The sequence below is a fragment of the Epinephelus lanceolatus genome, chromosome 17 (genome assembly GCF_041903045.1).
Source record: "Epinephelus lanceolatus isolate andai-2023 chromosome 17, ASM4190304v1, whole genome shotgun sequence".
NCBI classification, from domain to species: Eukaryota; Metazoa; Chordata; class Actinopteri; order Perciformes; family Serranidae; genus Epinephelus; species Epinephelus lanceolatus.
In genome coordinates this window covers 30,241,389-30,259,100 of record NC_135750.1, presented here as the reverse complement: position 1 = coordinate 30,259,100, position 17,712 = coordinate 30,241,389, and the positions used below count along the sequence as shown (strand labels likewise).

The 17,712-nt window shown below is 41.5% G+C and overlaps 1 protein-coding gene across 1 annotated transcript; it reads left to right on the top strand.

Annotated features, from left to right (window-relative positions):
• Positions 1 to 9,686: 9,686 nt before the first annotated feature.
• Positions 9,687 to 17,005, top strand: mlh1 (mutL homolog 1, colon cancer, nonpolyposis type 2 (E. coli)). The gene is made up of 19 exons (XM_033612405.2): positions 9,687 to 9,937; positions 10,208 to 10,298; positions 11,169 to 11,267; positions 11,366 to 11,439; positions 11,522 to 11,594; positions 11,681 to 11,772; positions 11,874 to 11,916; positions 12,013 to 12,101; positions 12,212 to 12,324; positions 12,428 to 12,521; positions 12,609 to 12,762; positions 12,987 to 13,309; positions 14,773 to 14,912; positions 15,230 to 15,338; positions 15,427 to 15,490; positions 15,574 to 15,738; positions 15,846 to 15,938; positions 16,028 to 16,138; positions 16,726 to 17,005. The coding sequence occupies exons 1-19, from the start codon at positions 9,831 to 9,833 to the stop codon at positions 16,879 to 16,881; spliced, it is 2,190 nt and encodes a 729-aa protein (XP_033468296.2). The 5' UTR covers positions 9,687 to 9,830; the 3' UTR covers positions 16,882 to 17,005.
• Positions 17,006 to 17,712: the final 707 nt, after the last annotated feature.

The following is a 17,712-nucleotide window of genomic DNA, read 5'->3' as shown; positions in this document are numbered from 1 at the left end:
CAGTGATTATATTTTCTCTAATTGTAAAAATGTGTAGCCTATCAAATTTTTAAAAAAGTTTTAACATTTCATCAATTGTAGTATGCATCATATGTTTATGACCTGATGCTTTTTCTTCCAAATTTTGCTGAACTTCAGTAGCAGTGGCTAGTCTGAAGTCTCTCTAGCAAGGCCAGCTATGGATTACAAATCCAGAAAAGGAAAAGTCTTGGAGGAAAGTAGAGGATTTAATAATGTGTGGACAGATTTATTTGCTTTCACCACCAATGCTGCAGTTGTTGAAGTACTAGATCAATCTATCAATCAATCTTTATTTATATAGCACTTTTCATACAAACAGAATGCAACACAAAGTGCTTTACACAATAAAAGCAATAACATGATAACTGAGTTTGCTTTTAAAAATATCAACACTCTCCGCAGCCCTCAGGTCTTCAGGCAGGCTGTTCCACAGATGTGGACCATAGTGATGAGATCATACCATCATCAAAAAAACATGGGTTTTTGTTCTAACTTTGGGAATTAATAAAATGCCAATACCAGAAGACCTGAGCAAATCTGATAAATAGGAAGAACTAAGACCATTAAGAGCTTTATAAAACAATAAAAGGATTTTAAAATCAGTTCTGAAGCTCACATAAAGCCAATGGAGAGACTTTAAAATTGGTGTAATTATAAATAGCCCACTGTAGAGTAGCCACCTTGTAGTAAATCAAATTAATGAATACTCATTAAAACCTATACGTAACGTTGATGGGCTGTTTATTCAGATATGTTTTGTGCCTTCAAACAGATTTTTTTTTTGCCAACAATGACTCTTTTATTGGTAAAGGTTGCCGACCCTTGGTCTAGACTAGGAGTAACACGTAAGAATTTAGAAAATGTGTGTAGTTCCCCTTTCAGGCCTTTATAATTTCACTTTCTATTTTGCTTACATGGTGCATATTCCTAAATACATTTTACTCTGTCAGATTACCACAAGCTTATTACTACATACTAAATACAAACACAATTAGGGTAGTCAGGAGGGTGCCACTGTTGATTTCCTTCCAGGGGCCTCACAGCAAATGAATCCAGTCCTGCTTGAATGTGAACTTATCGGATATATTTTGAAAAAGGGTGGTGCCTAATTATGGGCATTAAGAAATCACATCTAATAATAGTTACATTTGGTGGATGATGAATAGATAATTAGAGTTAATCCTTATAGAGTATAACAGTCATTAGTAACTGAAGTTACTGAAAAAAGTGAAAAAAACAGGTTACCCTTTTAAAATGTATGAGTCTCTTGATTCTTGCTTATTTATTACTCATGTCTATTTATTGCGCATGTCTAGCTAAGGCCAGGAAAAAGAATAAGAGGCCTTGAAGTGGTAAGGCAACAGAACAGCACTTTAAATTGGAATTATATCAGACAGCCCCCCTCTTGTAAAGACTGTAATGTGGCATTAAGGCTTAAATGCCTGGACGGCATCAAAGAAAACCTCTTTATGTGTTCATCTCAAACCTCTTAATGTGATGGGAATATCAACAAACAATGGAGGTACTGGGTTAGGATGGTTATTATAAAAAGACTGGCCTGCCGTCCTTTGAAGAAGGTGCAGTCTAGAAACAAACAAAAGAGTGGAGCAGCACAAGCTGGCCTGCGGGAAAGTCTTCCTCTGCCAACATGCTGCCTACATTCAATCTTTTGTTTCTTTTCATGGTTCATTAACAATCTTTCCTGCACCATTTAAAATAATATCCACAGACTGAAATGATATTACCTCAGCAGACAGGCTGTGATGTATCTTTCCTGTGTGATTTAGTGAGAGTGCTCATGTGGAAACCTAGCTTTGAAGTTGATGGGAAGGCCATCAGTATTTCTACGATCGGACCTTTTAGAGCATGTTTTGTTAAACCCCTAAAGGAGAGAGCGAAAGACACCATATCCAGTGATTTTTCCTTTAATGGTTGCTCCACACGAAGACCTAAAATAGCCCCGGCAGGCAGCAGGATGAAATCTGATGACTAAAGTAAAGGAAGTGATGCAATGTAGCTGCTCAAGAGAAGACTTGAAGACAAACCCTCATTGTTTGCTTCAGGCAACACCCAAGGCACACAGAGGAGCAGTTGGAATTGAAACATCAAAATTAATGTTCACCGCGTTTATAGATAGTTGCTACACGACATACCAAAGGGCAGCATTCCCCGCTGCGCTCTTTTAACCCTGGTAGCTCTCAGAAGGAAATAAGCATTTAGTGTCCTGCCTTTTGGTTTTGTGACTGACAGCTTTGATTGTGAAACGTGAACTTGTCCAATCACTGATTCATAGCTGGATCCCTCCCACTTCATAAAACATCTCCTGGAATGTATGAATCAAACACACAAAGTGTAACTGATATGATTAACACAATCTCCATCTGAATGAACTGTTATTGTGTAAGTTGGACAAAGATGCAGTATCTCTTGGTAAACACCTGGCAGACAACAGAGTAGATTATACTGATAACTGCGTCCACACGGAGGCCTTGTGGAATAAGTGTGGTTGTAGATACAGTTCATACAGTGCATGTGTAGGACAATGTCATATACACCTGGGGTCATATTTCAGACATTCTATTGTAAACAGTTATGGAGGGCTGTGCTTTCATTATGCCACGTGAGCCGTAATAAAGACTATTATCCTGCTGAATTACTGTTAACATCTTTCACACCAATGCAGATGTGACAGATGCCAACCTGAGAGGCTAGACCCTTTAAACTAAGAATATGTATATGTATGATCTTTCAAGTTTTGCCTCAGGTGAATGACTGGTAACACAATGGAAGGAATATATCAGTCACAGCATGACAGGAAACACAGGGCTCACTGACATCAAAGCAAGAGTTTACAACATAATGCTTGAATGAGTAACCTTAAAGCATATCTTTAATTGGAGGGTGGGGTTGGACACGAGTTGGCAGGTTTCTTTCAATGAGGGCACTCCTGAGGGCATGCCTATACAGGTGGCCAAAAGGTTGGTTTAAAGCCACGCTGACTGCATGACTTTAAAGATGGAAATGTTGGTCAGCTGGTCCAGACTGAAATATCTCAACAACTATTGGATAGATTGCCTTGTAGTTTTGTAGACCCTCATGGTCCTCAGAGGATGACTCTCACTGGCTTTGGTGATCCCCGTACTTTTCCTTTAGCTCCACCATGAGGTTAGCAGTTGTGGTTTTGATATGAAATGTCTCAACAATATTTGGATGTGTTGCTATTACACTTGGCACCCACATTCATTTTCCCCTCGGGACAGATTATATCTCTGTTGATACTCTCACTTTTCATCCAGCACTATCATCAGGGTGAAGTATAAATTTTTCCATTACTTTGGTTTATGGCCTGCAAAAAAGACATTCCCATCAGCCTCAGCTGTACCTTATGTTTTCCCCTAATAAGCACGCGTGGGATGCTTACAGGCTAAACTAAGGCGATGAATATATGGTAAATGTTAGAGGTGGGACCAAGTTATTGTCTTGCAAGTTACAAGTAAGTCTCCTTTGCATTCAAGTCCCCAGTCAAGACATGACAGTCCTGAGTCCTGTGAGATGTCAAGACTGACAAGTCCCAAGTCCTAAACTTTGAGTTTTGAGTCCAACACGTTATAATGTACTCTTAACCAAATGTAATGCCATTTTAACAACAGAGAAGTTGGAAGTTGTTGTGTCTCCACCTGTAATTTTTGACCTGCAATATATATTATTTTATTTTTTGACCACTTGTAGTTTTTGTATGGGAACAAAAATATCTTCTGTATCATTTTTTCCAGCTGGTGCTCAGTAACGTAATATTAATTCCTCATGGTTCTCTCATGCAACTGGACTGGATGCTGTCGAATTGATTCAGACAAAGTGGATCTGGGGAATTAAGTGTCCACTTGCTGAGCATTAGTAGCATTGATGTTACTTGACTCAGGTAATGATGGGAAATAAATTGTTGTGTGGCACACTTTTGAATTATGTACTTTTTAATCTTTGGGCTTGGGGGAAGGTGTCAAGTATTTTCAAGTCAAAAGGCTCAGGTTCAAGTGAAGTCATGAGTCATTGCTGTTAAAGTCCAAGTCAAGTTTTTACTTTTATTTTGTCCAGTCAAGTCTAAAGTCATCAAATTTGTGACTCGAGTATGACTTGAATCCAACTCATGTGACTTGAGTCCACGTCTGGTAAATGTTATACTTGCAAAACATCAGTGTGTTAGCATGTCTCTGTGAACATATTAGCATGCTGATGTTAGCATTTAGTACAGCCACTACCACAGAGTGGACTCTGTCTAAGGATTATCGATGTTAAAGTTTAAAACATGTAATAATTTGTATCTTTGTTCAGTAGAACTACTTGAACAGCTGACGCTGAAGTACTTTTACTCTGCATTACCTCTGCTGTTTTTTGTTTACCTAGGAAAATACACACTCATCTTTTGTTTGGAACCTCAAGAGGCTTTTGTCACGCTGATGAGGAGAGAGCAGGAGCAGGAAAATTGTCATAGGAGAAGGAAGAGGATGGGAAAACAAAGGAAAAAGGAAAAGCAACAGCTGCAGAATCCATTTCCAGATGCATCATCTGATGGAGCGAACAGGAAGTCTTGGCATTTCACAAAGAGGTGAGATAATGCTTGCCTACAGAGCTGATGAAGGCGGAATTGAGATGATGAATTAGCACAGTTACAGATGAGCTCAAGTCCCTGCACTTGGACTGCTACTTGTTGTGTGGTGAAGACTGGCCACGAGTCCATAAATACACAATCTACCAGTAATCCAGTTGAGATTATATAATTCTCGGGCATTAAAAAGGAGAGAAGAACTGATCTAATTAAATTTTTTGATTCATGGTCAATGTGTGAGGGACCAACCTTATCATTAGTGGAAAGACAGGCTTGTCTATATTTGTCACTTAGAGAGGCCATGTCAGATTCCACAGATGGTTGTACTGCCACATTTTGTGTCACTGAGAGCTACTGTACACCTTTCAGCCCTGCTGTCATTAGCTCGATGGCAGTCATCACTCTGGAGCTTTATCAAAGGAGGGTGGGGGCGTAGATCCAGCAGACATAAACACACAGGTGAGACAAAACCACAGCAGTGGAAACAACAGGCTCTTGTCAGTGGGGAATGTATAGAAACTAGCAGCATGGAGGTGTGGAATGGCTCCAGGTCATGTTAAAGTAAAGGTGCATTTGGGTGAGTAACTCTGTTTTAAGGTGGAGGAATGATTTGGAGGCCATGTTGGGGCAGCTGCTGTACGCTGATCTCGTTCCACACAATAGCTGTACCACTGAGCAGCAGGTGTGCATTTGTATCTCATTTGACTGTCATTTTGCTTGTTGACAGTGTTTGTTTATTCAGTGAGTGCATTCTGCTCTGAGTTTCTGAGGGATTTTACAAGAAATTAACAATTTATAATATCTTTTTTTCGGAATTCTCTTAAGCCACATTTAGTGTTCTTCTTTTCAGTGTGCATGTACTGTGTGCATGCACCTGCAAGTATGTGTGCCATGCATTAGCATGTGTGCCTGTGTGTGCTTGTCATTGTGTGTGGCAGGTCGCTACAGGAGTGGCAGTGGCTGATCTTTGAAACGGTTGTAATCTGAGTTTCAGTAAGAGGAGACTGAAAAACGAGGAGAGAAGCCACAAAAGAAAAATGAGGCCTTTTGTGACCTGGGAGATACACAACCAGTTCTGACTCCACCCATGCTGTTGTTGACAGTTTCATCCTTCCAAAAAGTAAATTTACACAGACTGGATGGAGAATAGCCTCCTACAGTGCACTGATGTCATACTGTAAGCTGCCTGACAAAAAAAGATGAAGAACAGGGACCTGTGCTTTACATTCTGGAGTGCTGTCTTCCTTCCGCCACTAATTTCTTTCCAGTTCTATTGTATTGTATCCTGTGGCACATCCTGCAGCTACGGCACATACTCGAATGTCCTGCATTGAGTCAGAGAAACGTGTCTCAGGATAAACATCATATCCCCTGATACATCTCAGATGCAAAGACAGCACAACATTTTCCCTCAGCCTAAAGACAGAGGTGGAGCAGCTTAGAGGAAAACATGATCGGTGCCAGAGCGATATAGCACACATCTGGATTTAATGATCGCATAGTTCATGTAGGACACTGTGCTTGACATCATAGTGATGTCACTCCTATCTTTGTGGGTGAACCCAATGGTTCAGCTGCAGAATTGAGCAGATCTGTTAATATAACAGATGTACAAAGTAAAGCATATTTATCTGATCAGAGTCACCTTTCTGACACTTGTTTGTCAGTTGCAAACTGACTTCCTTTCATAGTTGCAGCGACCTTTTGGGTTGTGCCAGTGTGCTTTTATGAACTGTATTTACGCCTGACTGCGGTTAATTGGTTCGTGCCACTGAAGTCGCCTTGGCAAAGGCTCGTAGAGCAGCATAACAAACTGCTGAACTACTAAATCATGCCAAGTTAGCTCTCAGGGCTGCCTGGTCAAGGCTTATACCTTTGTATTAAATGCGGTACAAGTTACACAGAAACACACAGTTTTATAGCTGAGTTCCTCTTGTTCAAATGTTTTCCTGGAATGTGGTGGGATTTGCAAGATCCAAAAGCATAACAGGTCAGAAGAGTGGTGTTAGTGCGTGAGAGAGTGAACTTAGTCTGTTTCTCACCCTGAGTTTCAAACACAAACATCAAAATTCGCCCTCTAAAGTTTGAATAAAATTCCATTGTGTTCATCTGCTGCATTTAATCCATACTTGGCTGTAGGTAGCTGCAACATCTCTCTGCTAAACACACCCTATCTTTTGACATGGAGCCTAAAAAGCAGACTTTATAAGGGCATGGGTGGATTATATGACAATGGGCCCCTGGGCACAGATATGCAGAAGGCCCCACCTTTTTTGTGGTTTTGCCGCTTTTGTAGTCATTTGTGTCTGTTTTGGTCATTTTGTGTTCTTTTGTAGTCACTGTGTGTCTTTTTGATGTTATTTCTGCCACGTTTTAGTTATTTTGCATCTCTTTGCAGGTCCTTTGCATTTCTTTGTGTTCTATTTGTGTCTCTTTGTGGTCATTTTGAGTTTTCTCCTGCTCGGTAAGTGTTAATTTGAATGACATTTTGCAGGTGAAGGCGAGGGGGGCCCCTGACACTTTTGGCCCTTGGGCCTGTGCCCAGTGGGCCCATTCAGTGATACATCCATGTCTGAGGGGCAATCAGATTAGAGGCTATTGTGACAGCGCCTTTACTTTTTACTCTGACAATCTCTGTCCTTACAAAGCTATCAATCTTTGCTATATATGAAGGACTGTGGAATCAAATGAAATATAGTCTCCATGGTTTTTCCTCAAATACTCATTGTAAATGTCAATATTCTTTTTTAGTTTCATTCTTAAATCCAACACTAACATAAAATTAAAAATTTAGGATTGAGTTTTAAATATAGACTGGTAGGAACTCAACCCAGAATTACTTTTCACCTCCTGTCCTCAGTTGATTTGTTTCCTTCATGCAGGTATTTGAGGATAGTGTGTTCAGGTTGGACTGCATTGAGAGGCTCTCCCTAGTCATGACATCCAAACAGCGCCACTCCCCGGACGGCCTACTCACAGCATTTTATTCTGTTGAGGTCATCCTGCCTGAGGCTGAACTTTAACAGCCTAGCAACATCATTCTGGCAGCTACTGTAACAATCACAGAGGCTAAGTAGAGCATAGATTAGTTTTTCATTTTTCAAAAACATCCTCATGAAATATATCTGAGAACATTTGTGTTTTTGCAGATTTTAGGCCACCATAGTTCTGCTGACCTCCATAAAAGACGAGCCTCTGTGAGGAATGCAGACCCATGCATGGTCAGGCCAAGTGTGTGCACAGTTTAAGATTACAGGGAATCCCTTATAAGTGAATGTGCTGACAACGACTATGCAGAAAAACATAGTTGTTAAACTAGTAATAGGCCTATCTAGAACTTATGTTGTGTATTTCAAAAATAGTCTTACATGGTAAAAGATGTAATTTTGTAATCACTTTTTCTGCCCATATTTTTTACATTATTTACCATGAGGGGTTAAATTTTCTGTTGAGAGTGACTCACTGTTACGCACAGATATTTGGCTGGAGGGTATAGAATAATTGACCCGGAATTTGGACATCGTGTTGATGTTACACACAAAATTCTTCAGTAGTTCACAACTTAAAGAGACAATAAAACATTGATAATTTTGATTTTATTGTTTTTACACACACACACACAGAATTTTGTAATTATCGGCAGCATAGTTCATTCATTCATCCTCTTGAGGGTCGCGGGGGGGCTGGAGCCTATCCCAGCTGACATCGGGCGAGAGGCAGGGTACACCCTGGACAGGTCGCCAGACTATCACAGGGCTGACACATAGAGACAAACAACCATTCACGCTCACATTCACACCTACGGACAATTTAGAGTTATCAATTAACCTAGTCCCCAATCTGCATGTCTTTGGACTGTGAGAGGAAGCCGGAGTGCCCGGAGGGAACCCACACTGACACGGGGAGAGCATGCAAACTCCGCACAGAAGGGCTCCCACACCCGGGATCGAACCGGCAACCCTCTCCGTGAGGTGACAGTGCTAACCACCACACCACCGTGTGCATATACCGCAGCATAGTTGTCAGAACAAATATTGATCTGACCTTTAACCTTCTGGCTGACTAAGCAAAAGATACCTTCCCCAGGGGGACAATTGACTTCATCTTATTGATTTACATTGCTGCTCTTAAGCAGTACATTCCAGAGTTGGACATGCTAGAGATACAAACATCTGGGGCGTCGGTAGCGTAGTGGATGGTGCTGGCGCCCCATGTATAGAGGTGATTCCTCGCTGCAGAGGTCGCAGGTTCGACTTCGGCTTGTAACCCTTTGCTGCATGTCAACCCCCACTCTCTATCTTTCACCCCATTTCACTCTGTCCTGTTCATTAAAGGCAAAAAGCCCAAAAAATAATCTTTAAAAAAAAAAAAAAGAGAGATACAAACACCTGTTTGTGTATGAGTGTATCATCAGTATGTAGAACATCAAAAGGGAAAACAACAGTGATAAAATACAATAAATTGTGTTATAAGTGACAAATTTATTTTTTTAAAAAGGGATTTGTTTACTATTCTGCAGCAGAGACTGCAAGCTCATGATAATAATTTACTGTATTATATAAACTGTATTGTGCACACATAAAGGTGTATAAAGATGTAAATGACGTTATAATCCTTTTGCTTTTTGGCAAAGTGTGTGGTATAATGTCGCAAAATATTGTCAATGTGCGCCATCGTTGTGTGGCGCTGTGCGTATTTCAAATTCACAACGTTACAAAATATTAACCAGAGAAGAAGACTTTCCGCGAATGACGTCTGCAGGACACAGGCCTCGCCTCCACGTTTTCTACCCGCGCTGTATCATCGAAGATCGTGTATAATTGAGAAGATGACTAACTTGATAGTGGAAAAAATGTAGCTGAAATAACACATTTCGTCAACAGCCACGCATTACATAAAACGATAAACCTTTTCAGTTTTTTGTGGGGAGGTAAAGCAATTTAACTTTCCCAATAACGCCTATACAGCAGTAATGGGGACAGGTGAGCGACTGACATGACGACTGTCGCTGTGCTGACATTTTGAGGTAGAGTGAGACCTCTATGTTTTTTCTACTCTCTGGTCCAATGCATGCGCTGTGTTTCTTGTGTGAGTTGTGAGGCTACACTTAAGCTAAATAAATGCCATTTTATTCATATATATAAGTGATTCACAGCTACAACCTGCTGTTCAATCAACCGCAAAATTAGTCAGCAGCACTGTAAACATGGCGGGAGTTATCCGGAGGCTCGACGAGACAGTTGTCAACCGGATTGCAGCAGGAGAAGTTATCCAGCGTCCTGCCAACGCCGTCAAAGAAATGATTGAGAACTGGTAACTGACACGCTACATGTTACACTTAGTTCTGATAATGTGAGCTAATGTTAGGTGTTTGACTGATGGCTTAAATAAGCTGCGGTGGGACCATTATAAGTGACAAAATATGGCAGGAGACACCATTGTTTACATCCCCCCTGTGGTAAAGCTGCTTACCAACACCTGTAGCGTTAACATGGTAACAGTCCTGTGAACTGACAAGATAATGTCACTTTAAGTGTATCATGGCTGTATAATGACCGTACTTTGTATTTTAAAATGTTACAGTTTGGATGCCAAGTCCACCAACATTCAGGTGACGGTGAAAGACGGCGGGCTGAAGCTCCTTCAGATTCAGGACAACGGCACTGGCATCAGGGTGGGTGATAGGGGGTCGGGGTGAAGACCCACCTCTGTTTTTTTGGGTGGTTGTAAAAGTATTGTTTTTAAATACTCCTGCCATGAATTCCCATTGTGACAACTATAAATGTGAACCAAAAATTTAAGTCATAACTAGGGCTCGACATCCTTAAAAAAAAGAATTACGCTACCAATACCCGTAAATTTATACCAATAGACTGCTTCATTTGATGCCTGCAGTGTGTCATGTAGTATTGCCATTTTTTCAAATATATTGGCATGCTGAACTACACCATGCTCTACCTCACCACATCACAGACTATATAGGTTGTAATGTTAGCTGAGTAGTGACTGTGACACTCCAACTGGCTGTACACACAACACAGTGACAGAGCTAACTGTTAGCATCACACGGCTAGTGCTACTTAACAATTATTGACGGGTTAGCGACAGAGTCAAGCTGTTTAAGTGTCAGTGTGAGTTGGTTGGGACCGTTTAATGGCTCCATGGTTGATGTTAGCACCTGTGTAACGGCAGCAACAGAAAGTTTGCCAACCTGGTGGGGAGTGGGGATGTTCTGGGATCAGACCTCAGGCACAAAAAGGATCGAATGCAGGTATCTTTTGACTAGAGATTATTTGATACTACCCAGCACTGGGTAATTTCGGTTGATATCTTAAAGGTATTGAGTACTCATACCCCTAGTCATAACAGAAATGACCCTTGGGAAAGGTGATGTTTGTTCCCTCTGTTGTATTCAGTCTAGGGTGTCTGGTCTTTCTGCCTTCATTAGGTTATATTTAGCATTTTTGGGACTCTGAAGAGCTGTCACTGTCTTTTAATTGTATAGTTTTCTCTGACCATGCTGTCTGTTTTATATCTGAGGCAGAGAGAAGATATGGAAATAGTTTGTGAGAGGTTCACCACCAGCAAACTCCAGACTTTTGAGGACCTCTCAGCTATTGCGACCTATGGATTCAGAGGAGAGGTAAAGCTCTGGATCAGTATCAGATTTAAGGTTATTAAATATTTACATACATTTTGTTTTTAGGGCGTCACATTAATTGTCTGTGTTCATGTCTGCAGGCTCTTGCTAGTGTAAGCCATGTTGCCCATGTGACCATTACTACTAAGACAGCTGATGCCAAGTGCGCCTATAGGTATGCTAATAACCATACATTATGATAGATATGAAGTTACCAGGATTCTCAGATTCGATGCTTTTACACTGTTATCTTGCAGAGCCAGCTACAGCGATGGCAAACTTAAGGGCCCTCCCAAACCATGTGCTGGCAACCAGGGAACACAGATTCTTGTGAGTTTGTGGAGCACATGAGCTATTACAGAATGAAGTCACTGGATGCTCAGGAACCTACAACAGTTTGCTCTCTCCGCCTGCAGGTGGAGGACCTGTTCTATAACGTGTCAACCAGGAGGAAAGCTTTAAAGAGCCCCAGTGATGAGTACTCCAGGATTGTAGAGGTGGTCAGCAGGTCTGTCATCTTGTCTTTACTACTTGTGTCTTGTGATTCCTGCTCTCTTGATGAATATCATTGTGCCTGAATAACTCGTATATAAACATGTTATTTTGAAGGTATGCCATACACAATTCGGGAAAAAGCTTTTCTGTCAAAAAGGTGAGAGTATTTGTGACTGCACGTACAAAAAAATTAAATGAGGCTACAAAGATTTCTTTGCTTGAAGGATGACATTATTTATGGCCTTTTTTCCAGCAAGGAGAGACTGTGGCAGATGTGAGGACTCTACCCAATGCATCTGTAGTGGATAATATTCGAGGAGTTTTTGGCAATGCAGTCAGCAGGTATTAACCGACCAAGACGAGGAAAAAAATGCTTTGATGTTGTCTGCAGTTATGTGACCTGTCAAAACTTTAACGCCGACTGCATGACCAACTCTGTGGTATGTTCCCAGGGAGCTGATTGAAGTTAGCTGCGAGGATCAGAAGCTGTCTTATAAGCTGAAAGGCTACATCTCTAATGCAAATTACTCAGTCAAGAAATGCATCCTGGTCCTCTTCATTAACCGTACGTATCGCGGAAAAGTTACTGCAAATGTGGCTCACCTGTGAATATGATTTCGTCTTATTGGCACTTTGTTAAATGGAGGTTGTGATCTGTGACGTCTCAGATCGTCTGGTGGAGTCAAGTGCTTTGAAGAAAGCAATCGAGACAGTTTACGCTGCATACCTTCCCAAGAACACACACCCTTTTCTATACCTCAGGTAACCTAACATGCATTTGTCTGTTTTATACAATGCATTCTTATTATGGTTATTTTGATATTCATTGGTGCTTTTTAATCACCACAGTTTGGAGATTTCGCCGCAGAATGTAGACGTGAATGTCCATCCCACAAAACATGAGGTGCATTTCTTGCACGAAGACAGCATCATCGAGAGCATTCAGAAGCACATCGAGAGCAAACTTCTTGGCTCCAACTCCTCACGCACATATTTCACTCAGGTATGGTGTGACTAGATTGTTATCTCTGTAAATATGCTGCAGTTGTCACAGCAGTAAGAGATCTGATCACTGTCTTGTATTCTGGTAACATGTTGTCACTCCTCCCAGAGATCATTTGTCACCTGTACCGTGTCTGCAGTTGAGGGTCTTTTTTCCCCTTCGAGGTACAAAAAAACTTGAAGCGTGGAGATATATGATGACACATACACTGTGTGTTTGTGCAGACGTTGCTGCCAGGGCTGTCAGTGTCAGGTGGCAGTGAGGTCAAGTCCACCAGTGCATCAGCAGAGTCTAGCGAGCGGGTCTACGCACATCAGATGGTGAGGACCGATTGCCGCGCACAGAAGCTGGATGCCTTCCTCCAGCCAAAAGAGAAGCCGCCTCCTGACCCGAAAGCAGCTGGTCCCAGCAGCAGGGAGGCTGCAACCAAAACCGCCCAGCCTGACAGCGTAGAGATGGAGGAGATGGACGACACAGACCTGCTGGAGGCCCTGGCTGAGCAGGAGGCAGAGGTGCTGAAAGGTGGCGAAGACAATGGTGTTCAAAGGTGAAAAAATGAATCATGGCAGTGTGTGTGTAGGATTAATGACTCAGTTAGTACCATCATGATTAATCACAATTTTTGAACCCATCGGCTGTCTGTCTTACAACATCTTAGCCTCTTGGAGCAACTGCTAATAGTGCAGCTGTTCTGGTGTAGCCAGCGGAAATCTGACGCCAAGACTTCCTCTTCTGTGTGCTGGTCATTTTTACAGTCCAGTTAGCAACTTCAGATGCGAATGGAGTTAAGAGACAACATCTACAGCCGGATTGTTTTACAAGTAGCCAGCTAATAAAGCTAATAAAAAGCTAAATTTTCATCAGACGATAGCCAGAGGGTTCTGAGATTGCATCACAGCCATTGCCTTCCACCTCTTTTGCTCTCCTCATTGACTGTTTACCTGCACGCAACCAAAGCCCACTAATCCAACTCAGACCACAAACAGAAACCAGAACACTTCCAGTAAGAAAGGCTTGTCTCGTTGCCCACAAATTCTGCATTCGTATGCAGAAATGTGTTATAGAGATTAGACTAATCCAGATACAGTTTGTACAAGTCAGATCGGGACATGTCTTGATGTATGATTAATCCTGTATCATCAGCAAATCTGAACATTGACCGGCAGCAAGATGAGTTGAGTAAGAGAGCACGAAGAAGATTGCAGTAGTAAGCATGTATCATCACACATTAATGATGTCATCTTCCTCCAGGCCAATCAGAAACAAATGTCACCTCATGAATTTGCATGTTATAGAATCTCAAAAGGGATCTGTCGTTAGTGCTCCACCTATTATCGCTAACAGTGATGAACCCAAAACAAATAATCACCCTCCACAGCTCTGTGTTTTGGTTTAAGCAAACACATTTACCTTAGAAGTCTCAGAATTCTCATTAATCCAGTTTTCTGTGAAAAGGTTTTAATAAAGCCAGTGCACACTGCCTGCTGAGGTGAGGAAAAGCCAAACACCCAGCAGCTTATGACCTTAATATTTCTCCCAGTAGTTGGTAGAAGCCAAAAACAGCTAAAGAGAGTGTGAATACTAGAGTTACATTCATCAGATAGCCATAAACAAAACTCTAAACAAATGCTAATGTTCTGTATGCCGACAGTGTGAATTTCAAACTTTAGAAAATGATCATACGGAAAGTTTACAGCCATTAAATTGTGGATTTCCTCTGCCCCCATGTGGCCGAAAAAGTAACTCATGCAGCCTCAGCTTGTCAAGTACTTGTTGCTTTTAATATGGCCGGACAAAAAACATCTGATGCCAATTGAGTGTGTGATTAAATCTGTAAACATTTTCACAGCCTGTTAAGTCTAACAGTGTGTCCACAGTAAGCTGGTCTGAGTTATTGTCTGGAGAGTACAATTATCTGTAAACATGCAGTGTACTGTTTGCTGGAGGATTGACAGTTGTGTGTGTGTGTGTGTGTGTGTGTGTGTGTGTGTGTCTGCGTGTGTGAGCCAGGAAGCGACCCAGGAAAGAGCAGCAGCAGCTGGAGGAAGAAGATGAGGACCTGACGGCTGCAGCCACACCCAAGAGACGAGTCATAAAGCTGAATAGTGTCAAAGAACTCAGGGCTGAAATCACTGAGAACACACAAACAGGTAAACAAATCATGCGTCACCATCTATTCCAGCTAAACTGTCTATTGTTGCATCTAGTGTTTCATGAGTAACCCCACCAACAAACTTGAGTCTCTACAGTTTCCTAGTAATTTTACTTGTGGCTCCAGGCTACAGCTCATCCCTAAAGCTTGCTTCATGCAACTTCTTGTCACCTCTATTTTACCACCTATTATTTTGATGCCACCTCCTCTGTAGTTGTTTGAGCAAAGTCCACAAGTCAAACTAGATTAAATAGGGTGTTTTTTTCAGTCTTTAACACATTTGTCCTCCTCTGGGTGTGTACGTATTTTCTCAAGGTCTTCAAGAAATGCTGCAGAACCACTCGTTTGTTGGCTGCGTCAACCCCCAGTGGACTCTGATCCAACATCACACCAAACTGTACCTGCTCAACACCACCAAACTCAGGTCAGAGCCACAGGAAACACACACTGTTCACTTCAGTTGTTTGAACCTGCTGCTTTATGTCCGAATTCACATTTTTGTTCTGCTGCAGCCAGGAACTTTTCTACCAAATACTCATCTATGACTTTGGGAATTTTGGTGTACTAAGGCTATCTGTAAGTACAGTCAAGATTGTGAATGATTAGTATATACTGTACATGCTGTGATTTTCTTTTAACGGGTGATAATGTGCATTTAGACACCAGCTCCACTTTATGACCTGGCCATGTTGGCTCTGGACTCTGAGGAGAGCGGCTGGACAGAAGAGGATGGTCCTAAAGAAGGCCTTGCTCAGTACATAGTCGACTTCCTGAAGAAGAAATCTGAGATGCTGGAGGACTACTTCTCCTTGGAGATAGACCAGGTCAGTTTGAGTGGTGTTTGTCTGAGGCAGTTACTTTCTGCCTCCAAAATGTGGCATTATCAGTCTGATATTACTCAATCTGTAAAACTGAGCTTTGTGTGTTGTAGGAAGGAAATCTAACAGGGTTGCCATTACTGCTGGACAAGTACACCCCTGTCATGGAGGGTCTCCCCATGTTCATCCTGCGCCTGGCCACTGAGGTGAACATCTTTTAGGTCTCTGCTTACTTAAGAAAACATTCTGGAAACACAAACTGTATCTGAAGGCTTTGCTTGGTGGTGTTGTGCAGGTGAACTGGGACAATGAAAAGGAGTGTTTCAGAGACTTCAGCAAGGAGTGCAGCATGTTCTACTCCATCAGGAAGCGCTACATTCTAGAGGCTGAGCCTGGAGAAGATCAGGTGTGAAGGAATGCTAGAGTGCTGGGTGCATTTTAAATGGACAGTTCACCCTTAAAGTAAAAAAAAAACCTGCCTTTTTCTTCTTATGTGTAGTGCTATTTATCAGTCTAGATTGTTGTGGGGTGAGTTGACAAGTGTTGGGGATATCGGCTGTAGAGATATCTGCCTTCTTTACAATATAATAGAACTATAGTACGGTGGAAAGAAAATTGTTCCTACATGCTCACAAGGTCTGTGGATCATCTTGAGTAAGCAGGTCATGATTTCAGGAAAGAGACATTGCTGTTGAGTTTCCATATGATTTTTTTGGCGCTTTGAGCGCCACAAGCCGAGTGCCATCTAGTTCCATTATATTGGAGAGAACGCAGACATCTCTACAGCCATATCTACAGCCATATCTCCAACACTCTGCAACTCACATCAAAAAGATCTAGGCTGATAAATAACACTACAGGTACAAGGAAAAATATGTAGTTTTGATTCTGAGGTGAACTTTCCCTTTAACTCTTGACTTCCTTTGCTTTACAATCACATTAATGACAAAGAACTGAACTGCTAAGTGTGATGTGTAATGTGTATTGTTTCAGGATGCTGAGGTGAACACATGGCGTTGGAAAGTTGAGCACATCATCTTCAAAGCTTTCCGAACCCTCCTGAGTCCTCCGAAGACCTTCAGCGAGGACGGCACTGTGCTGCAGATTGCCAACTTACCTGATCTCTATAAAGTGTTTGAAAGGTGCTAAATCTGATCTTCAACTCAACCACACATGCTGCTCTTTTATACTTGATGTAACATTTGTTCTGTAAATAAATACTTTGTATGAGACGAGGCTTCTGTTTGTCTTTATGATTGAAAAACCATATTCCATGAGGTCACAGGAAACCCTTGTTCTGAATAGCCTATTTAAATGTGCCAAGACTACACATGGTTTTCTAAAAGTAAGACTTGGGACACGCAGCCAGGAAAAATAGAATCGGGCCACGAGTCCCATAACGACACCTAAAATGTGCCAGCGCACTGGCTTGACTTTTATTACAGCTACATTTTCCCTGTCAGTCAGTGATGCAGTGTGGGGGGATCAGAGCTCAGTGTGACGGAAATTAACACCACCACTTAGTTTTTAAGTAGCTCCTGGATAATTACAAGTTTGCGACTAAAAGACGAGTGAAGAAAACCTTCAAAACTATGTCCGTGACTTATGCTAAAGCAACTGTGTGCCTATCTTTATTCCAGTCACATAATCTGACAAGGACTAAAATAAAAAAGTAGAGTCCACATTTAAAATTGGCCATGTCTTTTCCTACACTGATTTAAAACGGCAATGAAAAAAAAGACAGATTTAATACATATACAGCATGTACACTGGAAACCAAAGCTACAAATGAACAGAGGTGGTTCAAGTCATCTTTGTACGAGTCACAAGTCTCTGCACTTAAATTCCAAGTCAAGTCCCGAGCTTTGAGTCCTAAACTTTTTTGAGTCATACTGTGCTCTTCACCAAATGTAATGCCATTTTGACGAGATTAATAATATAATACATTCACAAAAATCATGAACATTTCATAGAATTTGT

Coding starts and splice junctions, on each gene's coding strand:
- mlh1 (XM_033612405.2), top strand. CDS start 9,831: ATGGCGGGAGTTATCCGGAGGCTCGACGAGACAGTTGTCAACCGGATT. Junction 9,938..10,207: donor AAAGAAATGATTGAGAACTG/GTAACTGACACG, acceptor AAAATGTTACAG/TTTGGATGCCAAGTCCACCA. Junction 15,739..15,845: donor TCTCCTTGGAGATAGACCAG/GTCAGTTTGAGT, acceptor TGTGTGTTGTAG/GAAGGAAATCTAACAGGGTT.